General features: G+C 44.5%; 1 protein-coding gene across 7 annotated transcripts in view; it reads right to left on the minus strand.

Annotated features, from left to right (window-relative positions):
• Positions 1–24,425, minus strand: part of LOC125430762 — a 107,970-nt gene that overhangs the window by 51,247 nt on the left and 32,298 nt on the right. For all 7 annotated transcript variants that reach the window (XR_007244223.1, XM_048492995.1, XM_048492987.1 and 4 more), the window contains 15 exons: positions 24,030–24,185; positions 20,645–20,769; positions 17,091–17,229; positions 16,771–16,974; positions 15,200–15,392; positions 13,905–14,032; positions 13,019–13,219; positions 11,526–11,647; positions 10,889–11,117; positions 10,002–10,204; positions 9,181–9,336; positions 7,741–7,831; positions 6,246–6,383; positions 5,875–6,026; positions 4,681–4,792 (listed from right to left, as the gene is read on the minus strand). Coding sequence is in view for 6 of the 7 variants with exons in the window: in XM_048492995.1 (XP_048348952.1) it covers positions 4,681–4,792; positions 5,875–6,026; positions 6,246–6,383; positions 7,741–7,831; positions 9,181–9,336; positions 10,002–10,204; positions 10,889–11,117; positions 11,526–11,647; positions 13,019–13,219; positions 13,905–14,032; positions 15,200–15,392; positions 16,771–16,974; positions 17,091–17,229; positions 20,645–20,769; positions 24,030–24,185 (2,349 nt within the window). In the remaining variant the exon portion in view is untranslated. The remainder of the gene's footprint in view (positions 1–4,680; positions 4,793–5,874; positions 6,027–6,245; positions 6,384–7,740; positions 7,832–9,180; positions 9,337–10,001; positions 10,205–10,888; positions 11,118–11,525; positions 11,648–13,018; positions 13,220–13,904; positions 14,033–15,199; positions 15,393–16,770; positions 16,975–17,090; positions 17,230–20,644; positions 20,770–24,029; positions 24,186–24,425) is intronic.

Here is a 24,425-nt window from a genome sequence, read left to right on the forward strand (position 1 = left end):
CAAGAGGCCTTGTAATAATAACATCCAAGCTTGGTGAGCTTTACTTTGGAGTGAATTAAAGTGAGCTAGTTGAGGAACTCACCCAGCAGCTTCTCATGTGCAGGAGTGTGGGAAAACAAAATGAAGTTTCCTTTGAAGCCCATAAAATTGGACAGAAGCTAAAGGTCTCGGCACCTGAATACCCAGTAGCGGGTGAGATGCCCTCCCTGGAGCCACTGCTGAAAGTCTGGGCCTCCTCTTCAAAAAATGTGCAGCCTGCCTCAGAAAATTCACTCATTAGCTGCAGTGGAGCAAAGTCTTGCGAAACAAAGAATCTTGGGCAGAATTTTTTGGGAACTGGAAAGAGATGTATTTTACGGCTAGTGACACCAAAATGTTCAGGGTATCATCTGTTACCCAGCTATGATGCCACCTAGGATTTGGTGAAGTTATGTTCAGGAAGGACCAAAGGAAAGTTGGTTGTCCCTCAAGTGGGTAGCCCCCATCTCAGGAGACCCATCATTGAAAACAATGAGGATGGGGCACTCTGAGTCCATATACTGCTCTGAAGCAAACATCCTGAAATTTGGGTAGTATCATCAGGAAAGTCTGTCGATGGCTACCCTGAAATCATGGTGGTGCAGCTAACTGCGTAAATGCTCCTGCAGACTTAAAAAAATACCAAAGTAACCCCCAAATGCCCAAATTGGTCATGGTGGGGAATTTGCGCCCGCCACGCCCATAGCATGAGCAGGTAAACTCAGGTTTTGTCCCCGAGCCAGTTTGCCTAGAGTGCAGCCCCTCTGGGGAGCACCCTGAGGCTGGGGAGGCCCGGCTGGTGGCTGTAAGGGCCAGCAATGCGACCACGGCCCTGATCTGCTTTGTTGTTAAGCTTATCAGCCACCACCCGCCAGGGAGATCACGAACTGACTTCAGGAGTTGCTTTGCCTGGTAGGCCCTCCGGGCCTCTTCGATAAGGAATCCTAAAACCCGCGGAGAGGTTTCCCCAGCATGCGTGCATGCACGCTTCTGTCAGGATAATGCCGCAGCCATTCCCAACAGCACCCCAACTGGATGGGAGTGGCGATCCTAAAGAGCTGCAGCTGAGCCGGAGGGTTTCAGTGTTTCTTGCGGGGCAGGAGGGCTGCCCTGGCTAAACGCGGCTTCTTTTTGGGAGCGAGCCCGGCGCCGGGGGACTGGAGCCTGCTCGAAAGGAGAGAGAGCGCCCGGCCGGCTTAGGGCAGCCCACTCTGCTGTGACTGCCAGAACGAGTTGGAGCAAGCGTGCTTTCGATATTTGCACTTGACGTTGGCAAAGCGCCTCTGTTGAATTCCCAACGGCAAGCCCTTTTGCCCCGCCCGCCCCGGGTGAGGTCTGCTATGGGTTTGTATCTGGGGCCGGATGGCTCCAGCGGCCCGCCTTCGCATAGCCCGGCTGGACCCACGACCATCCAGGTTTGGTCATGAATGAGATCCCAGCGGAACCGGCTCTTTGTGGGAAGCGTTCTTGCGGAAATAATGGCCTGCCGTCGTAAAGCTATGGCGCGCTGGTTCACTTGACCAGCGCCGGAAGCCCGCAGCACGCAATCGCCATATGGGCCCGCCAATGGGTACCAAGCCCGGCAGGGGGTAAGCGGCCCCGATGAGGGCCAAAAAATTCGCGTGACACCCCTGGAAAGCCAGATTGTTTGAAATTCGCTTTCGGCTGCCACCGGGTCCCTCCGCTTTCTAGTCGGCCTTCCCACCCGACAAGCCATGACTTCCCACTTCCGCTGTAGGAACTTAAAGATAGTAAACGTAGAGTACCCATCCAGGCGCCCGCTCCCTGAGCTTCCTGGGGAGATGGGACCCGGGAGGGAGTTGCCCTTGTGATCGTCCTGGGCGGGCCAGAGAGGATGGCGCCTCCCCGCCCCCAGATTTCGCCCTAAGCTTTGCAATCCAAGGAGGAAGTGGGAGAGCGGGCACCGCTTTTCACCCATGGTACCAAAACTCCCCGCTAGCCTGCAGCGTCGCCGTCCCTCAAGTAGACTCACCCGGCTGATGAAGAGCTGGGAGGAAGATGCGCTTCTGGAAGGAACAGGGAACGCATACTCGAGCGATCGCTTCCTGCCTCCTGCCTTCTTGCTCCAGAGGGGCCGACGGATGCATCCCACCCGGCGTGGACGCCAGCTGACATCTCAGTGGCCATGCTGGATCTCCTCCGCCAGCTTCCGCTTGCACTGCCACGCCTGGCCGGGCGGCGCCGAGGGCTCCAACTCCCCTGTACCTTAACGCAGGAGTGCCGGATTCTCGCCCGGCTGCTCCGCCCGAGGGCCCGGGAAAGGTGCAGGAGCGTATCCACGCAGAGTTCTGCCGGACCAGTGACATTGTGATCAGGGGCCTGGTTCAGCTGGCAAGCTCGGGCCGGGAGGAGGCCGGGTCCAGCACCCTGGGACCGATGGGAGACCTCCCCCTCCCGGGGAGAGACTGCTCCAGTGGGCCCAGCGGGCCTGCTCCGACCGATGGGGGACAAGCCCAAGACCGCTGCCTTGCGACGCGCAGCTGCTCCGATACGTCCCCCGACCACCGGGCCCTCCGATGTCCCTGGGCCGTCTTGTTTCGGGCCGCACCACTGTTAAGGGGAGGCTCTGCTGCCGAAGGTGCAGAGCCCCCGAAGGCTCTGCCCGAAGGTTGCAGCCCCAGTGGGGGGCTCCCCTGCTCTTGGCCCGCTTCGGCCCCCATAGCAAGCTGGGCGAGACCGGTCAGCGACCAGAAGGAGAAAGCAGAAGAAATAGAAAAGTTGGAAAACGGAAGAAGTGCAGAAGAGCAAGGTGAGAAAGGGAGAAAAGAGGCAGTGCAAGCTAAGAGGCCGCATGGCCAGTCTCCTTCCAGGCTGCCAATGAGACGCTAAACAACACCACCAATGCCTTTGCCTGGGTCTCGCCGTACCGGGAGAGCGGACTGGGACTGGGAGGCTGCCTTTAATATGGGCTCTACCCTGGCTCACTCCCGCTGCTACGGAAGCTGGGAGCCAATCATTGCACCCGGTTCTGCAGCATGCCACCAGGCCATGCAAGCCCCTTATTTTGCTGCGTTGCTCACCCCGGCAGCAATGGCTGCCCCCGGTTATTCGGGTGCATCTAATTAGGTGTGCAACCCACAGGGGATCTCTCTGAAGTGAATAGCAGCTCTCAAACACCGTAGGTGGGCAATTGGAGGAATGTGACTCAAAGACGTAGAGGGACCAGGGAACATTCTGTGAGTCTACAAAATAGATTCAAAGTTCTCTCCCTTTTCTGTGAGGACAATGAACAGGTACAGGAGCAACATAGGCAGCCCTCAGAAAATATTCAGGTGTCAGAAGGTTCAGTCCATGAAATGGCACCTGCAAACCCCCAGAAAAGACGTGTGGTGGTGGTAGGAGACTACTTGTTGAGGGGAACAGAAACAGTCATTTGCAGGCCTGATAAGATGTCTCGAGAGGTGTGCTGTCTCCCTGAGGCAAAAATCTGAGATGTCATAGAGAGGCTGACAAGACTTGTCAAGCCCACTGATTGTTACTCCTTCCTTTTTATCCATGTGGGAACAAATGACACTGTAAGACATAGCTTTTGGGAAATCAGAAGGGATTTTGAGGCTCTGGGACGGAAGTTGAAAGATCTGGATAGTCCCTAAACCAATGCCTGGAAGCAGTTTTGAAGATGATACATGCTACTAAACTGAAACTTAATCTCAGCAAGATAGAAATACTATTGATATGTAAGGTCTGAGTGGGGATTTAAGGTGTCAGTTCTGGATGGAGTTGTACTTCTCTTGGAGGAACAGGTCAGTAGTTGGGAGTGCTCTTGGACCAAGGCTTAATGTTGAATAAGTAGGTAGCAGCTGTGGCCAGGAGTGCCTTTTACCATCTTCAACTGATTAACCTTGCCATGGCCTTTCCTGGGCAAAAAAGACTTGGCCACTGTGCTCCATGCCCTATTACATATAGATCAGATTACTGCAATGTGCTCTGTGTGGGATAATGAGATTTGGCTTGCAACCATAAAGCCAAAACTCACTACTCAACTTTCATTTAAAGAGACAAAGCTGGAAAAAAGGGTAATATTTGATGAGCCAATTTTTAGAGTTCAGCTTTTCCAGTAGGCACCAACAACTTTTCACTGGCTTGGCACCCTACCTTCCCTAAAAGATGAACTAATTATCCTCAGCTGTTAGGTCCAGTGGATAAAGACAATATGGAAATCAAATTTACCCTAGTAACAGTGAAAGCTTCTTTCTAATAGCAACTGAAAGCAGTTGACCCATATAAAGCAGTCAGTTTTAAACTGATCTAAATATTACTACTGTGGGTGTTATCTCACTTTCTCCTAAATGAATGATACATACTGTATAACTGTTCTAGTTCAATTTTTTAAAAAGATGTTTGTGTGTGTGTGGGGGGGGGGGTTTAACTGCAAATGTGATGACAGTGGTTCTCAACCTTCCTAATGCCGTGACCCTTTAATACAGTTCCTCATGTTGTGGTGACCCCCAACCCTAACATTTATCCATTTTACAAATGGAGAACACTGATGCACAGAGTCTTAGGCGACCCCTGTGAAAGGGTCATTCGACCCCCAAAGGGGTCGCAACCCACAGGTTGAGAACTGCTGCTTTAAACATTCAAAATTCTGAACATACTGGTCAGTTCTACTTAGGGTATTTTAAAAATGTCTTGACTTACTGGATTTTGCATTCTGCTTCCCAGTATTTGTTTCTTTTGAATGAATGTGTTCAGCATAACGTCTCGTGGACCTTGTTTCTCCAACTGAATTGAAATAAAAGCTTCTGGAGATCTGGGAAATATATGAAAGTGCTGCCTTTGAGCTAAGCAACTGGATATAGTGACACTACTTTTTGTTTGCAGGTAAGGTGGATATATAAATGATGGGAATATTTCTCTATCTAAATTAAATGCATTAAAATCCTTAACACCTGAGCCTGCCATCTACCTCTCCTCCCAACCCAGATGCTGTTTTCTAACTCTGTATTCTCCTATAGCAGTGGCGGCAAACCTATGCCATGGGTGCCAGATGTGGCACTCAGAGCCCTCTCTGTGGGCACGCGTGCACAGAGTTCCTCATGTAATAATAGTATAATTATTTCAGGGAGATTATTAGCATTAAACCTAAGACCTAGCTTTGGGGAAGCAGTGTAGGTAACCCTGTTAAGCGCTGTTAAACCCTACTGATTTTCATGGGAAGAACAAAAGCATGATCCTTTACCTGGGAGTAAGCTCGGTTGCTGGCAATGGGGTTTGCTTCTGAGTAAACCCTCCTAAGGTTGTGATTCACCCATTCAAAACGTTGCACAGTTGCTTCAAAGTAAAGCCACTGACTACCACCAAGCTTACTCCTGAGTAACGCATGCCTTGGAGCCAACTGTTTTTTCTATACTAAAACCTCAGTATTCAGGTTAAATTGCCATGTTGGCACTTTGCGATAAATAAGTGGGTTTTGGGTTGCAGTTTGGCACTCGGTCTCGAAAAGGTTCGCCACCACTGTCCTATAGACTCTATTCTATGCAGCTATTAATAAATTATGCTACACTTCCAATTATGCTCATGTTGGTGGGCAATTAATGGGGACAAATTATACCAATCCTGGTCCACATAGCCCTAGTAGGACAATGACCAGTCCAGCAGTCATTCACAGATCCTTAGATCAGGTCATGGGAATGCAGCTCCCACATACTGCTGAGTTATGTGTGTGTTGAATGGGGTCCATGGCAGTGCTGACTGACTGTTTAAAAGAAGTGACATGCCCTTACTGGTAAGCATGCTTAAAATTGCAGTTTCATAATGAAATCTTAATAAACAGTTATGTACATAGAAACCAACTTGGAAGGGACTCTGTATTCCGTCCATGTGTCAAACTACCTCTTTAAGCTCCAGTGTCCAGCTGCAAAATGGACAAGGGAATGAGAGATCGATGCGGCTGTTGCAAGGAATTGGTTTTCTGTTTCATTCCCAACAGCGGAACTTCTTTCAGTTGCTGAGCTGCTCTGACTTCTCAGGCTCTGGCTCCCTTCCTGAAACATGAAGAACATCCACCACCACCTATTACATAAGACAGTTCAGCAATCCTATGTGACATTTGAGGCAAAGCAGGGAGAGGGGATTTCTGTCAATTTCTCTCTGGCCACATCCCAAGCTGTTTTTGGGTCCTCCAAGCCTCAGCACCTGCTTTTCAGGGGGTGCAGGAGGCGGCTTTGGCAGGAAAGAGAGGCACCTTCTGCCAGCACACTTACCTTCATGTCTACAGTTTGTGTTGGCTGCAACATGTGGCACAATGCAGCCTGCTGAACAGCAGCAAGGAGAGCATTTTTCTGAGTGACTTGACAGGCAAGAGCAATCTGCAAGTCTTCTATTCCAGAGTGCATTAGCAGCTGAAAGGTAGCGGTAAAAACAAATGAATAGCTATAAGCCTATAATGCAAAGTTACAAAATTCATCCACGGCATTGCTGTATAAACCTTCAGTTCATAAAAAATGCTATAAACATGATTAAGGAGTAGAAGTCTTTTTTATGTTCATGGTTCTATTGAATATTTTATTTAGAATGTAACACAAAATGATAAAATGGGAAGCGGGCATGGAATAAATCATTAATATAAGTCAGAAAATTTCTAATGGAAATTTAGGACAGTTGGTAATTCAGGCATTATATTTTTTCTTTAGGGAATATTTAATGCATGTTTCCTTCCCAAGATCACAACTTTTTCTGGTGTACCGTTGACAAGGCATGCTCACATGAGACAACATAATATGAATTATCTATTACAAATTGTATTATTATGTGTTAATTGCCAATAATTAGTTACTTCAATCATAAGTGCTACATTTGAAATTTTAAGTTTGTTTCTATGGAAAATATTCACATTTTTTTACTGAGGATAAAAAAAAAAATCACAACCAAATTAAACAGTCAATTTTTCCATTAAAAAGAAGGGTTTTCAGTTTGGGCTGGATTGTAGTTTTTGGATTTCTATTGCAGTACCCAGAAGGGCAACGTAGTTCTATAGAACTGCTTTGAAAATGTTACTTTCTTCTGAGGAAATACTAAAAAGTGTTGGATTTTTCAATTTAGAAAAAAAAAGATGGCCACAGGAGGAAGGATGTGGTAAAATTATGCATGGGGTAGAGAAAGTAGATAGAGATACCTTTTTCTCCTTTTCCTACAATATTAACATTCAGGGCACCCAATGTAGTCAACAGGCAATAAACAATAGGATAGACAAAAAATACTTCTTTATTCATCAAGTAATTGAATTGTGGAATTCACAGCTAGTGGATGTAATGATGGCCTTGACATGAGGCACAGGGGACTTACAAATTCATGGAGAATGTCCATCAATGGCTACTAGCCATGGAAGTAAAGGGAAGTTGCCTCTGCGGAGGCAGCAAACCTCTGACTGTCATTACTAAGAGGCAAAATCAGGGGAAATCCTTGGCCTCTATGCCCTGCTTTTTGACCCTCCAAGGCAAGTGGTTGGCTGCTTTGTGACTTGACTCGATGGACCAGTAGCCTGATTCAGAAGGACTATTCTTATGAATTGTTGAAGAACACAGATACCCCACCCTGCAGTTTCTCCTCTTATACCAACCTTGTTTACAAAAGTTGACTGAAATTGTCAGGTAGCAGTTAAAGAAGAAAATACAAATTACAGTGCTGCATACACAACAGATTCTCATGGGAAAATATACATATTGTACATTGTTGTGATACATAGAAAAATATTGTCACCTGAAAAATGCTCTCTCTTGTCTGAAAGCTAAATTTTCCAATTTGATTGTCAATATCTTGGATACTTAGCACTAAGCTGGATGGAATATACCTGCAAGAGAGACATGTTTCCTGAACAACCTGAGAGCACAATGTAGACATTAAAAGGAAAAAGGAAACCGGGGGGGGAGGGGTTTGCACCTCACAGTCTTTACATATTGGATTGCAAAGAGTTTCCACTTTATTATTCACATTCAAGATCACATGGTCAGGGTCATATTTACTAAAAATGGTGCCCAGGATAAGCACTGCCCAGTGTTGAGCTGCACATGGAGTTGGGGGGGACACAGTTCAAGGCTGGGCTTGGCTGCCTCCAGCTTTAAACTACAGGCCTGCAATTTAAAGCTGGACCCAGCCAGGCCAAGCCCAGCTTTGAACTGCAGGAACTGCCCTGCCTGGGTCTAGCTTTATACCCCTGGCTCCACCTCCAAAGCTCAGAGGTGAAGCCAGCAGTTTAAAGCAGGACCCAGCCAAGCTGAGCCTGCAGTTCAAGGCTGACCTCCACCTGGCTAGGTCCAGCTTTAAATTGTGGGATTCAAGGTGGAGCTTACAGTTTAAAGCGAGAACCAGCCCAGCCCAGCCTCGAACTTTGTCCTCCCTGAACTCCCAGTGAAGTTTGGGGGGAAGGCACACAGTTGAATGCTGGACCTGGGCCCAGTCCTGAACTACACACTCTCCCCCCAAACTCCACATGAAGTTCAGTAGCAGGGGCATGGTTCAGCGGTGGGAGGCAGGGCTTCTGGGGTAGGGGGACTCTGGGCTGCCTGTCACTCTCCAGAGCATAAGTTCTGGCTTGTCCCACTCTAGATACACTTTTGCACACAGTACACTATTTCGACTGTATTACCATGGGATAGCCAACAATTTATACAATGCCTCAGACTACAGCAATATTTTAAAAATATCAGCACAAGTAGGCTGTGCAGTAACAAAGGGGGATTCCATTTTTATTCCAGATCAAAGATAGCAGCAGAACAAAAAAAAACCTATAGTTGAATAAGGCAGTTCAAAAAAAGAAAGGGATTTAAAAAACTTCATTTCCTATTCAGTAAAAAAGATATAAAACTTCCTTTTCTATTCCTTTATTAGGCATGGATAAAACAACGATCACACTAACAATAACAACAAATAGAAAGGTTATTAGGTGATCAACAGGAGTGCACAGTTGTTGATAAAGCTGTTGCCAAAAACTTTGCTACATCTGCAGTTCTTTTAGCATTAAAGATATTGATTTTAAAGTTCATTATTATTTATTAGTGTTGAAAATGCAAGCCTGAAAGTCTGATTACATCAGTTTATAGCTGAGACATGAAAAGGAAACAAGGATGCAATGTTCTATGGCTAATAACATCTCGATCTGCATACAAATCATACCGTAATGTCCACAATTTCCTAGCTTACCTATCCACACCACTGTCATCCTCAAGAAGAGAAGTAATGAATATGGGTGGGAGTTGATCTGCTTTCTCTTTGTAAGTTGCAAATTCAAAGAACACAGGCCTTAAGTGCAAATGGAATTCATCAAACCCCATTTCTCCTGCAAATTCTTTGTACAATCTACAGGAGAGGAAACATAGACATATTCCAAAACTCATTATAATATTTTTCATACAAAATAGGATTCACTTAGTAAGTTTTTGTACTTACGAACATTAACATAAATAATACAGCAAGCACTGCTTCTTCTGACAATGTTCACCTTGTTAAAATTTATTTAATATTGATAAGATTACTAACAGTGGTATAGAATAGTGATGGATGAATAAATCCAACTCCACTTGGATCATATTTGGTCTGCAAATTACCAGTTTGCTAACTGAACAAGGTTGCTTTAGAAAAAAGAGAGAGATCAAAATGCACTTATAACTTTGGATGCTTGTTCTTTCAATGGGCTTGAGTGTAATAATTATTAATTATAAGAGATTGAGGGAAAGTGTACCCAATTTGCAATCAAAAGAAAATACTAGAGGCTGTGAACAGTTATATATTACAAGCACTAGAGTCAAAGGAGGAGTTTTAAAAGCCATAGTGGGCTTGAAACAGTGTGTCTATGGGGCATTTTAGTACAGGGTATAAGAAAGGAGTGGAAAAAACCAGAATGCACATTTTAATAAAAAGATCCTAAAAGATGAAAGAAGAAGTTGAAAAATGCTTATCAATATGTATTTACAGAAATTTTGGTAGGACTTCCATAATAGTTAGCCTCAGAAGCCACTGCTAACCTGCCCAGCTGTGCACTCTCTACAGCTGCTTCTATCAATCGGTGACGAAGAGTTAGAAGTTCCAGGAGTCTTGAAAAAATATTCACAACAAAAGCATGTTTTTCTTTGCCCTGTTTCTGTGCTTCCTCTGTTATGGATTTCAGTGCAGACGTAGCAATTTCTCTTACAAGAGAAGGATCTTCAACCAGAACATCCATGAATAACTATCAGGAAAACATACTAGTTATAAACAAGTAAGAAAAATGTATATTTAACACACTTTTGTCACTGTAACTTTAAAAATCCTGCTCACATTGTGGGAAAAAGAAGAACGAGTTTGGGAAAGGTAAAGAGAAACTCACAAGCGTTCAGATTTATTCTTAAAAATTTGCTTGTTGATGTAGCAACCAAAGAAACAATGTTATTTCAAAACAAGATATCTTTTTTATTAGAAGTAACATGGTTGCGTAGAGCAAGTAACAGGGGCCGTGAGAATTTTAAAGCATTACAGACAGGCAAAGGAAAGCCCTGAGCTTGCCCAATCCACTGACTGAGAAAGCTTTTCCCTATCAGAAGACCACTCAGCAGAAGATATGACTGAATCTCACCTCATATTAGTTCATTTGCTACAATCCAATCCAAGTTGGATCCTTGTCCAACTTCAATTTATTTCAGTTTATTCTAATGTTTATTTCTCACCTTGTTTCGTCAAACTCAAGGTGGCTCATTGTAGCACTACTTCAAATTCCTTGATGAAATAGCTGCAATGACCGCACTCAGTGGAAGTTTTCCTTTGGTCAGCAATAAGCATTACAATCTGTGAACTGTGCTTCAGATTAACAGATTAACAAATTGCTTAAATATCATATGAGATAGTCTCAAATTTAGAAGATACAAGGTAAACTTACATCTTTTTGAATCTGAGAGCCATAAAAAAATTCAGTACTTTCCATGGTCATCCACTCATCCAGTGCAAGTTGCAGCACATGTTTCTCCAGGTAAATGACATCACGGGCAGTTTTTGGCCTACAGATTTGGTGGAATTCCTGGAGGGCATGATCCAAACTTTTGGGGATTAAAGATATCAGGCCAAGAGAGGGGTGGAACTCCAGCAAATAAATGTTCTTCAAAGCAGGACTTTAAAGACAATAAAAACAGGGTACAAGAAAGGAAAATTTAAAAAATATAATGGAAGGACAAACTTTTGGGATGGTGTATTATCTTCCTAGTCAAGCTCAGGATAAAGAAACTAAATAAAGCAACCAAAAAGAGGGTGGGGGAGTATATTATATGTTATCCTTTATATTAAACTAGCGGGACCCAGCCACGTGTTGCTGTGGCTTATTGTGGTGAAATGGGAAAGGAACAGTAGCAGCAAATCAATTGCAGAGGCCAGCAGTACGTGCTCATGGAAACATGCAGGCTGATACTGTGCGATGTCATTGATGTGTGTGACCGTGTCCTCCCTTGCATGGCACCCCTCCCCCTACCTCCCTTCCCTTTCCCTCCCTCGTTTAGCCAAACAAAGTAACTGACATTACTTACGGACTATTATTCACAGCAATTAACTGTTTTGCAATAATATATGGGGGAAAACCATATTCACTGATGCCATCTTGAGGACCATCACGCCAAATCTTATGGTTATATTTACGCTGGTTATCTATCTGAAAGTCAACCCAAACAAAAATATTTCAAAAGGTTAAATGAAGAGATTTCTGTAAATGTTATAAAACATAATAGTTTGCCAGTATTTCAGAGATGTCACAAGAATGCTGCAAGAAGGTATTCACATATTTAAATTCATTTGTACCTTGCTCTTCTCCTCAATGGGGACCCAAAACAGCTTACATCTTTCTCCTCTCTTCCATTTTGTCCTCACAACAACATCTGTAGGTAGGTTAGTCTGAGAGTGAGGGACTGGTCTAAGGTCACCCAGACAGCTTCCATTCAAACCCTGCTCACCAGATACTAGTCTTGACAATCTCAACCACAACACCACAATGATTCTCTAGACATAACAGCATAAGTCTTTAAAATCAAGTTGCAGCAATTGACTAGTAAAAACACCTTCCATACTCTTTTTCACTAAACATTTGAAGAAACACTAAATATGAATGGTGGACCTGCAAAGACTTGCATCTGATTTCTCCTTCCCCACTAGGTCTTTTTTTCTGTTCTCTGAAAGCCGCCATGGCTTCTCCCATTTTTCTGCCTTATTCTTTCGTTTCCACCCACCAACTTACTTGTTATTTGCTCCCCACTTTCAGCTATATTTATTGTTTATTTACATAATTTATACCCCACCTTTCTTCCAATGGTTACTCAGGTAGCTTACATCATTCTCCTCTTCTCTATTTTATCCTCACAATAAGCCTGTGAGGTAGGTTGCCCTGAGAATGTGACTGGCCCAAAGTCACCCAGCAAGATTCCAGGGCAGAGTAGGAATTTGATACTGGGTCTCCCACATCCCAGTCTCAAACTGTAACCACTACACTACACTGACTTTTGTAGATGGCTGCTATTGAACAGAAGTGAGAAGCCAGGCCTGGGTAAATCAGAAAGTAACAAGTTACTCAGTGTTTGCTGGTGTGTCTAGCCCTGATAAATTCTTTCTCAATGGCCAGAAAAGCCCTGGAAAAGACCCTAATCCCTTCCCCCACCTTTTACTGTGGAAACTAAAGCTTTAGGGCTAGTAATACTATTGTGGTTACTTCAAACACTAGAAGAGTGTTTCATAAAGCTATAGCCTCTGAGTCTTATTATTTTGGTGTTCTTAAACCACCCCAGTGTATTTTTTAAAATGGATTTTAAAATTAGATTTTTCTGCAAACCTGGGGCTCTTTTACATATTTAAACATTTACATTCCTACTAGAAAAAAAACTTCAGAAATTCAAACATGTACCATAGGAAACACTTATTGTATGAGAAAATTCTAATATCAGAATCGTTCCTAGAACTCAGAATAAATTGCAACACTTACCTCCAGTCTTGGATTAATCATGAATACTGTTTGAAAAAGTCGGATTATATTCACCTGTTTGTTCAACACATCCTTTATGAGCTGCAGCTGAAGCCTTAGGCAAATGCACTCATCTTTATAGATGTTTACAAAATAGTCAAGGCGGAAATCAAATCGAGGGCGTTTGTACATAATGTCAGTTATTACTTGGGCCAAAGCAAATCTTTCTTCTGAATCTAAGGCATGATGATAAACTTCAAAGTAACTATCCAGAAGCTGAAGAGATATGCAAAACAAAATATTCTCTTATAAGCCATGTTGTGTTCCATATAGGAATAATGAAAAAATTACTTTAGGAATTATGAAAAAAAACCACCACTGTTTTGAATAAAATGATTATTAGCCCAGTCCAGACCTTGGGGCAGGCAGGAATGGGGCTGCTCTCAAGCTGCCCTGAGACCTCCAGAAGGTTTCCAGGTGGTGCAGGGAGGCCATGAAAAGCTGAAAAATCCCAGCTGCCTGAGAGCTCTCCTGACAATGCGACCCCACGCCCCCTCATGTGGCTGTTCCGCACCACCACCACTCCTTTCCTGTAAATTCCACAAATGCTCTTTATTGACATTCACTGCTCAGAGTTGACACTTTTTTGCATTTCATAGGCAGAATTAAACTCACAGCTACGTGAATGCTCCCATAAACCTGGAAAAATCACCAGAAGCAGTCACAAAAGGATGTGATCTCGAGTGGAATATTTGCAGGGCGAGGAAAGAGAATGTGCTTCCCAGCCCCTCTCTTCCAACCCTTTTTTTCTGAGTATCCATTCTTAGCTCACAACAAAAGATAGCCAGTGTAACTTTTTTGTATGTGCTTTATAGCACACACGCAAATACATCAAATTGACTGCAATGGGGATTCTCAGAGTTCTCCTTTTAAAATCAAAATATGTTTGAATATGTGTTACCTGCCATTTATTTTCTAAGAAGTTTTTTTCACAAGTCCAAAGGTCAAGCAGTATTGCAGATCGGTCCACAGATGCAAGTGCCCACCCTGAACAGGCACCATTGCTAGAATCACTGCCTGCTGCTTGGACTAATAAGAAAAAGAACAGCACAACAGTAACTTTCACCGAAACAATCATGCCCATTTTCACATAATACTGTTTATTTCAAATATGAACAAACATATTTTTTCCCACATCCACATTTCTTGCCAAAAGGCTTCCTTGCTTCATACAATTCTTCGTAAATCAGCAGTCTACATATATACAACCAATCAAATCTTGCAGTCCTCACCTGTCCTATTTTCATGGAAATTATGAATTCAGAGAACCTAACAGATTCATATGATGTTATAACAATCTCAGTTACAGATAAAAAACACTCCAGTTGTGTAACTGGGGCACAGAAACTGGTGCCAATGTGGATGAGACCAGGAGGAGCTGGACTTTCCCTTCCACAATGTGTGATCTTTCACAAAATGTTGGATCTTTTGGAAAGGTCACAAGAAATATAGGGAAAACCTGAAAGGTACGTTGAAGGGTAACAGTGGTGGGGAAATGGGAGCAAATGTGCTTCCTGAGTAACATTCAAGATGGGGGATAAACAACCATGTGTAAGTTAATCAAGTTCTTGTGTCTCCCACTTGATCACCTGGGTCCTGTCCATACTGGAAACAAGCACAGATGAAGCATATTTGCACGCAGAACTGGTAGGTACATAAATAGTTAAACAACTTTCATTGTCAGTTCCCTCCAACAAAATGCCATCAATGTCTGCTTAGTCACATCAGTATGGAAAATACAAATTTAGAAATGTTGGCAAATTAACATATAGTTCACCCTTTGGAGAAAGTTGCTGTTTGGAAATGCAGACTAGACAAAAGTCCTTCACAATAGACTTGATTGCTACAGGAAGATGGAGAAAGGTTTTTCTGATACAGCTCTCAAAATCTTTTACCCAGAAAAGCTGATTTAATAAAGGCATTGCCTTACCTATTTCATACATCTTATCCTCAAGAACCCCAGCAGCTCTATCTATATGCATACAGAACCTGAAGGTCACACTCATTTTCACAAAAGGATATGGAGATACACACATACAAATGAAAGAAACCTAGTATGGTAAAGTTAGTACAGTAAAGGAAATAGTCAAGCAGAATGTGGCTCTGTACAACCAGGATCCCCATTTAAACGCTGCCTCCTTCTGAATGTGTGTACTGAAGATATTGCAGAACTAAGAGATCATGCAGCCATCTTACCCTTCTCTGTTTGGATGTACTGTGTTGCCACAAGTAAAAGTTCCTTTTCTAGATCTTTCAGATCCTGGAGAGCAGCATCATACATCACATAAACCCCTCGCTGATCTTGTGTGTGAATGTAGGCGTCCTCTGTGGTGTAAAAATCATCGTGATTCTCTACTTCTGCAAATTCCATAAATTGAGAACTGTGAACCTGTATAGTGACCGAAATTATGAAGCAAATCACAAAAAGTATTGAGGTGCAGCGGCACCCTTCACCACTCAGAATCAACATGGTGTTTGCAAACACTGGACCACGTTTGAAAAATGTTCAGAAACTACAACTCACGCAGAGTATGGAGGAAGGGATTGACAGCAGTCCATTATGGACAGTATATAATTCCACTATTGTTTCATGTTCATTAACTGCCACTTTGTTCTCCAGTCATATTCAAAGTGGAAGCGCTCTTGCCCCAGGGGGAAATGACCAAAGGGTCTTACCCAATAAGCTTGTATAATGTTCAGAAACTGCATATCTTTGTAGCTCAACATAATACTTGTTGAAATCGTTCTTCTATCTACATTTCTAAAATACTGTAGTTATGATATAATGTACCTCTTCTCAGGACCAAACTTCATGTGATGCTGGGCTTCTGTGACAGAAATTTTAGACATGTAATTTGGCCCTAAAAAGTAGCCTGTAGAACAGCCAAAAACGGCCAGGGAAGGGTTTCTGAGAAGAGTTACTTTTTCCCTCCCTGCTGGTCCTGATTTTCTGAAATTGAAAAAGGATCCATAGGCATGCAGTGGTCACAATCCAAATCACCTCCCAGCTTCATTTTAAGAACACAAAACATGTCTAGAATTCCAGTCACTGAACAGAAGCATTCATTTCATCCTGATAACACGCAGCTGGAGACACAACCCAAGTAATGTTGGTTGCTTGTCAAAACAGATAGAAAAACAGAAGCTTTGGGACCAAATTTAATTGGCATCTTGACATTACTTGGACCAGTGCCAGGGAACCGATGTGATTTATTTTAAATTGCTTAGAAAACTAATATTCTTCCCCAAAAAACAGCAAGCAAGAAAGAATTCAGGAGAAACAGGAAAATATGGAGGCCATATAACAAGCAGAAAGAGGCATAGTTCCCAGTAGATGAATAGTTGTGTCATTTAGGCAGTAGCATTATCATTTTGTAGGTGTAGGATTGATCCTTCATAGTAGGGGCCTGCCAAATTTGAGCCTGCAATTATTTGGGCTAGGATCCAAAAGGCCATGTTTAGTCTTGTTCTGTTGTACCCTCTTTCTGTTGCACTCTACAAAAGGTAGTTCCCAAGCATCAAGAGGGGTATTCAATTACACCGGATGAGGAGCTGAGAACTGGGAAAGTTCAGTCAAGCTGCATAGCAGGCAGCGAGGTGCCTCCTTGCATGTAAATAGAGGAACTCCACTGAATCAAAGAGCCCCAAGGAAAGTGTTCCGTGCATAATAGGCCTAAGATATGGCATGCTTATTAATCTTAACCGCAATACTGAATTTTTTCATTTGTCTATACAAAGACATTTCACAAAGTTACAGAATGCCTCACCTTATAGTCAGCTGGCGTATAATGCATGTAGGAGTGGCAGCCAAGACCACCAAAGGCACCAATACCTCCTTTGGCTGCATTTACCCAACAAGGATCTTCAGCAGTAGAGACCAGATTACCAGCAGTCAAGGTCAGCCCCGAGGTGCTGATTGTGAGCGTCCTTTCAATGGATCTAAAGTAATTGAGGATTCCTAAGCAAATGCGCTGGCAAAAAATGAGAGAATTATGCATCACTGTATCTTATGCTACTTTTGCCTCCCTAAATAACATGCACATGGTTATCGGGCTTTAGTTTACCTGCAGTTCGGGATTTAGTTTACCTGCAGTTCTCTAATTCTTAAATGCCGCAAATAAAGGAGAGACAAGTAGGCCCCTTTCACGGTGGTGAAGTCCTTGCTGCTGGCCTCCTCCATGCCCTCATCTAACCCCAAGAGCTGCAAGGTGGCTGTGCAATTATGTCTGTTTTCCAAGAAGGAGAAAATGAAATGAAATTACTGTTCCTCAAAGAAATATCTAAGCAAAATATTAATCAAATCATCTCTTTATATTTGTTTTTTAGAACTGAAGTGCTCATTGAAGACATTCACCAGGGAAACTCCACACTGGTTATGCCAGCGTACACTCAGCACATATACAGCGTACACTCAGCACACCACACATATACACAAGGGGCATGTGGTCGGGGGGGGGGGCAAGGGAGGCAGAGCCTCACCTGTCATACTGTAATCTGAATATCAGTTTTATGAAAAGTAAAAAATAACACATGCTGATCTGGATTCTGTTGCCGATTCTGTGCCCCCTGCCCCCACCATCGCTGCTGCCCCCCGTGCTAGCTGCACTCACCCCAAGACCTGGAATGGGGCCACAAACAAGCTCCAGAATGCCAGGCTGGATGTCCCTGCTGCAGACGTGCAGTGGAGGAGGCAAGTGGGGAGAACCAGTGGGGTCAGGGAAGGCAGGCAGGAGGCTGGGCTCAGAGGCAGAACAATTGGGAGGAGAAAGAGCTAGGCAGGTCTAGCAGCTGTGGAGAAACAGTTGTGGGAGAGCCGTGCCTGTCCCTCCCTTCGCTGGCCTAGGAGGAGAGGCTGACCCATGGGGAAAGGGTCCGGTAGGGCCTAAATGACAGCCCACAGACCAATGGCAGCCCTGAAAGGGATTTTCTGAGGGTTTTGCAGAGCTCAATTGCAAGTAGAGGGAGAGGCGACAGGTGTGGCAGCCATGAGCTCAACCTCACCTCTGGTGACATACTGGCACTGTGGCTAAACCCCTTGTGTAGGTCGATACTGTCGAGCAACCATGCCTGTACATGATATTGATTGGAATCATCACTGTAAATTCCTCAATGCACATCCTCCCCTATCGACATATAAAACTGAGAGCAAGCACATGAAGGACGACAGACATGGATTGCAGGTCAGGCAAGGGAGAGGCATCCAGCGTTCTCTTGGAGCGCCTTCTCCCTTCACCTTTTATTATGAAACTTATCAGGGTAAAAGACAATGGGACTAGCGGGGGATTATGGGCAAGGGTTGCGCCACCGTGGTCAGCAAAGGCATGTACTTGCAGGAGCTAGAGAGTCTGCAAGTCAGCAGTTTCTGCCCAATATACATTAGCCCAGAGGAGCGGGTGGGCACGTGAACGACTCGTGAGCTCGGCATGTCGAGCTGAGAGGGGACTCCCAGCCTGGAATGTGCTCACCGGGTGGGGCACCTCCCGGTGTCCAGGTTTCCCTACAAGCACATTGCTGTTTTAAAGCATGCTTGTAATTATTGTGTACAGAGGGAAGAGGGGAACCCAGTGCTTCCCCAGCCATTGACCTGATGTACACATATACATGTATATATACCAGTGAAAATTTAGCCACTGCTGTGTCTCCAGTTCCATCACTAGTCTTCTTCCCAAGCTGCTGAAGCAAATAGGACTTCGTTTTTGTTTGACAGACAACACAGCACCAGGACAAGCAATGCGACTCAGGAAAGAATGTCCAGGAGGCTCAGCAGTAGCTGTTTCTTCCACCGCATATGTATTGAAGGAGGTTAAGAAACACTGTCTGGACTGAAGGAGGTAAGAGGACCATATCTGACAACCCTGGTTTACAGTTCAAGTGAAAATAGAAACTCAGGGAGGCCAAACTTTCCCAAACCTTAGTGCAAGATGAATGGTGCTGAGGGTTATTTCCAAAGAGCAGACAACTGGGATGACATACACAAGAGACAGGAATAAGTGGGGCTGTGCTTGATCATCAGCTGTTGACTACAGCCATGGAATCAGGTGGGGCCAAGAGTGGTCCTCAGTATGAATGCCCATTGCAGCTTCTGAAAACCACCTAAAGATCTATCAGTATATCTAATTCTCAATATGGCCCTATCTGTGGATACTTAAATCTGGATATAGGAGCCATGAACAGAGAAGACAGATCTTTCTACAATCTTGAGAAAAGTCCCAAGTTTGCAGAAAAATCTGGGAAAAAACCCCCAAAGTAATAGAACCAGCATCTCTACTTCATGAATGAATGCCTCCGAAGGGTTGCTAGGCAACAACAGCAGTGCCAGTACCCAAGTCTTGGTTTCTGTCGGTAAAAGGCAAGGGAGAGCCATTTCCATTGCAATTTTGGCCTCCCAGTTCAGGCCCTGCAGCAACCACTGGGAAATTTGCTGCAGGTATGGTGCAGGAAACCAAATAACGTAATGCCACACAATTCATCTGGATCCAGGAGCATGACTTGTTTGACTTAATAGACCTTGCCTGTGTGACTTACCAGAACACATCTTTTGCAAGTTGGCCAGAACTTTTGCAGGGAGAGGCTATCAGAGGGACTGAGGGAATGAAAGCTGACAGCCTGTGCAGTGTGGCAATTAGAATGTTGGACTAGGATCTGAGAGACCAAGGTTCAAATCCCAACTTTGCCACGAAACCTAGGTGACACTGGAACAGACAGTCCATCTCTCTCAGCCGTATCTACCTCATAAAGTTATTGTGAGGATAAAATGGAGGTCAGGAGAATGATGTAAGCTGCTTTGGGTCTCCATTAGGAAGAAAGGTCAGGTATAAATGAAGTAAATAATAAAGCTGAATAATGTGCGGGATAAAATAAAGGTTGGTTAATAAGGGAGAAGGAGAGAAGGAAGCAGAAAAGGGATGTATGTAGGGATGCCAAAAGAAGGGAAAGAAGAAATAGTGTGGGCAGGTAGAAAGTGGAGAAAGTGAACTGCCACCCTGCAGTTCCTCACACATTCCCCACTATGCAACTGGACCTGACAGCTGGCACCACAGAATTTCCCAGGCACACCATGCAAGGGGGAGAGAAGGAAGGAAAGCTGAAGGCTGAGGTGCAAATCATAGAATTGGGAGAGATCTGAAGGGCCATGGCGTCCAGCCCCTTGCCATGCAGGAATACAGTACCAAAGCACTCCTAACAGATGGCTATCCAGACTCCATTTAAAAACCTCCAAAGGAGGAGATTCCACCACACTTGAGGCTGTGTATTCCACTGTCAAACAGCCCTTACCATCAGGAACTTTTTCCTAATGATTAGGTGCCATAAAGATAAAGGTAGGTTGGCTGGTGGGTAGGGATGCCAAGATCTGACTTGGGAAATTCCTGGAGATTTGGGAGTGCAGTTTTCAGGACGTGGAGATTTTGGAGGAAAGAATGCTCTTCAGGAATTTGCTGTCCATGGTATACCACGAATCTGCTCTCTGATATTGCTGTTGTCTCCATCCACCTTGCATTTTCATATACTCATCATTATTAAATGCAACATCTTGATTACACATACAACCTACAATGCATTTCTTAATATTTTATTCAGACACCTATTTCTTTTACATGAAAAGTACATGTTAATCCACAGAAAGGCAAATATATTAATTACCTTGGGTCTTCCTTCTTGCTTGACAATGAGGAACACTTACTATGGTTAGCATTTCCTACATTTTTCTCACTTACTGCCACACTAGGATCATCATCATCATCATCATCATCATCACTTGTTTGGTCCTGTCCAAGTTCAATAACTGGTGATTAGAGTTAGACACACACACACACACACAGAGCTATTTATTCTCTGTTATTAAGTGACTATAGAATTATAAGCAAAATATTTTCCATAGTCTACAGCAACTTGTGAACTACTCAGGTGAGTGTAGCTCAGGTATTGTGGATGAAATAAACTTATTATTGTTACTTGCTTAGGACAGTTGTCAACTCAGCTTATTCATCCTCATCCCTTCTAATACTGCTGCTGTCTGGTGTTGGTTGAGGACAGAGAGGAATGTTCCTGGATGGTTATTTAATGAAACATAGAACTGGCATACTGATGACACCCCATTCTGAAACTAGAGATTATCTCGTTCAGTGGTTTTATGTATTAAACAATACTAGTGTCAACACTGGCCCCCTGCTGAACCTTATATAACACATCCTAAGAGGAAAACTTGGCATCTCCAATGATGCCTGTTAATCTTTACAATAAAACAACTGGAGAGTCATCCCTGAAATTTAACTAGGCATTTTAAATAATTCTGAAGAATGGAATGGTCAGACATATTGAAAAGTCATCTGTCTACAATCAGTGGCATACATTAAACTGATCTGTAGTTGCAGATCTAAAATTAACTATCAATTTTTGCTGATATAAAACTATCATGGTTTTCTTTATTCCTTCTGATACATATCAGAGGCACAATGGCCATGGATCCTTTATCCCAGTGTATGTTGGTGCAAGCTATGCTCTTTGGAACTGGAACTTTGAATTAATCTGCAAAGTCTAGAGGGGTAGTTGTGTCAACAAAGAGATTTCCAGCTCTCCCTTTTAGACTGTACTAGCGTGGCCCGGCCACGCGTTGCTGTGGCTTATTGTGGTGAAATGGGAAAGGAACAGTAGCAGCAAATCAATTGCAGAGGCCAGCAGTACATGCTCATGCAAACACACAGCCTGATACTGTGCGATGTCAGTGATGTGTGTGCCCGCATTCCTTGGGGGGGGGGGGAATGGAAAGGCACCCCTCCCACACATCTAGGCTGGCTGGTCATGATCCTTTACCTGGGAGTAAGTTTGGTTGGTGGCAATGGGTGTCGCTTCTGAGGAAACCCTCTGATGGGTGCGACGCAGCCATTCAAAGTATGTCATGGTTGCTGTACTGAGCTTACTCCTGAGTAATGCATGCCTGGTTTTCCTAACTGTAACTGCAGTATTCAGGGAATCTAGGGTGCCTGGCCCCTCCCTCCCGTCCCTTGCAAGTCGCCCCTCACTCTCTTCCCTCCCTCCCTTCTCTTCCTTTGCATGCCCCCCCCCCCCCCCCCCCCTTCCCTTTTCCCTCCGCTAGGGTGGGTGGGTCATATCAAGATGCTGGGCCCCCTGCCTCCCCTCCCTTGCATGCAAACCCTCACTGTCTCCCCTCCCTCACTTCTCTTCCCTTGCATGCCACCCCTCCCCCTCCCTCCCTTCCCTTTCCCTCCGCTAGGGTGGGTGGGTCATATCAAGATGCTGGGCCCCTGCCTCCCCTCCCTTGCATGCCACCCCTCACTCTCTTCCCTCACTCACTTCTCTTCCCTTGCATGCCACCCCTCCCCCTCCCTCCCTTCCCTTTCCCTTCGCTAGGGTGGGTGGGTCATATCAAGATGTAGGGCCCCCTGCCTCCCCTCCCTTGCATGCCACAGCTCACTGTCTCCCCTCTCTCACTTCTCTTCCCTTGCATGCCTCCCCCACCGTCCCTTTCCTCTCCCTCCCTCTCTTCCCTTGCATGCCACCCAGTGGTGGGATCCAAACATTTTAGTAACAGGTTCCCATGGTGGTGGGATTCAAACTGTGGCGTAGCACCAATGGGGCTGGGCGAGGCATGACGGGGGCGTGGCCGGCCATTCCAGGGGCGGGGCATTACTGGGCGGGGCTGTGGCAAGGACGCAGCTGCTGTGCCGGTCCTTGGGTGGGAAACGAATGCACGCAGGCGCAGGCTGCCACGCACACTGGTGCACCTCCTGCTAGACTGCTTCAAGTTCTGCGCGCTACTTCTGAGAGAAGGGGCGTAACTAAGGCAAAAATCACGTGACAAAATCACCAATTAGTAACCCCCTCTCGGCACACACAAATAATTAGTAACCTACTCTCGGGAACCTGTGAGAAACTGCTGGATCCCATCTCTGATGCCACCCCTCCCTCTCAGTGGCAGTGGAGATTAAGAGCTCGTGTATCTAATCTGAAGGAACCGGGTTTGATTCTCCGTTCTGCCGCCTGAGCTGTGGAGGCTTATCTGGGGAATTCAGAGTAGCCTGTACACTCCCACACACGCCAGCTGGGTGACCTTGGGCTAGTCACAGCTTCTCGGAGCTCTCTCAGTCCCACCTACCTCACAGGGTGTTTGTTGTGAGGGGGGAAGGGCAAGGAGATTGTCAGCCCCTTTGAGTCTCCTGCAGGAGAGAAAGGGGGGATATAAATCCAAACTCCTACTCCTCCTCCTCCTCTTCTTCCTCTCCTCCTCCTTCTCCTCCTCCCCTCTCCCTTGTGTGTATGTGTGTGTATGTGTTTCACTTCCACTCGAGTTACTGCCTATGTGCTGTTTCCACTGCTCATCTCTGTCCGTCTGACTGAACATTCTAAGCAGCACGAACATTCTAAGAGTGACAGTTACACACAGGCCCCTCCCTGTCCTTCACCAGGGAGCGCCAGGAAAAAGGCGTTTTTACCTGGGCCAGGTATGAAATTTCAGGTATGTGAACATCTGAAAACACTCTCGCCTGACTGACTATAGTGGCTGGGAATTTTCAGAGGAATTGGCCCAGCAGTTACTGAGGTACCCTGTCATCAACACATACACGGTTAGCTTTTTATATATATAGATTATAATGTAGACTGATCTTCCAACACATTGTTTATCAGAATATTTTTCTCTCTCTCTCTCCCTCCTTCCCTTTTTTTTGTTTAACATTCAGCTTGAGGAAGAAGTCAGCAAAAGTCAAAAGCTAGCTCATTTCTTTGTGATTTTTAGCCAGATTCCAATAAAAGATATACTGTTTCTATTTCAGTTTGCACATTTCTAACCACTTTTAAACCACAAGTATGAGAATCACTCAGAGAAGCCAAAATACTGTGTGTGTGTGTGGGGGGGGGGGGGGCTGGGTAGAGACAGATCCTATTCTGAAACACTGAATTGTTCAGAGGTGCACAATCGATTCAGATGAATAATTGTAAAATTGGCATAAGTCATACATGCATTGCAAATCATACCAGTTCGTCAAAAGATATCACCATAGGATATTACCAGAGAGAGTTCTGGGCAGCAATAAATCTTTTTCCAGATTTCATCATATTGTTCTAAGTTAACAGAAGTCATAAAAGTTGATGTTGTTGGCCTTTTCTCTGTTGCTGCAGCTGCATGCTTCAGGAGTGCCTCCATCGCATGCTTCGCATTGGAAACCTAATTTCAAATTATAGCAGCATATTTAAAGGTATATCCATAAAAACTACAATTAAAATAGAATACACATCTGGATGGGGGGGGGACACATTTTGTTTTAAAAGCATGGCAGCTTCCATAACCCAACAGACACTTCCTTTTTTCTCAGCAGAAAACATGGCTGCAAGTTTTCTCTCTATGTAAGAAAAATGAAAAAGCATTTGTTTATTCATGGTATTGATCTGTTTTCAAAAATACTTT

This window comes from Sphaerodactylus townsendi, linkage group LG01 (assembly GCF_021028975.2).
Source record: "Sphaerodactylus townsendi isolate TG3544 linkage group LG01, MPM_Stown_v2.3, whole genome shotgun sequence".
Taxonomy (NCBI): Eukaryota; Metazoa; Chordata; class Lepidosauria; order Squamata; family Sphaerodactylidae; genus Sphaerodactylus; species Sphaerodactylus townsendi.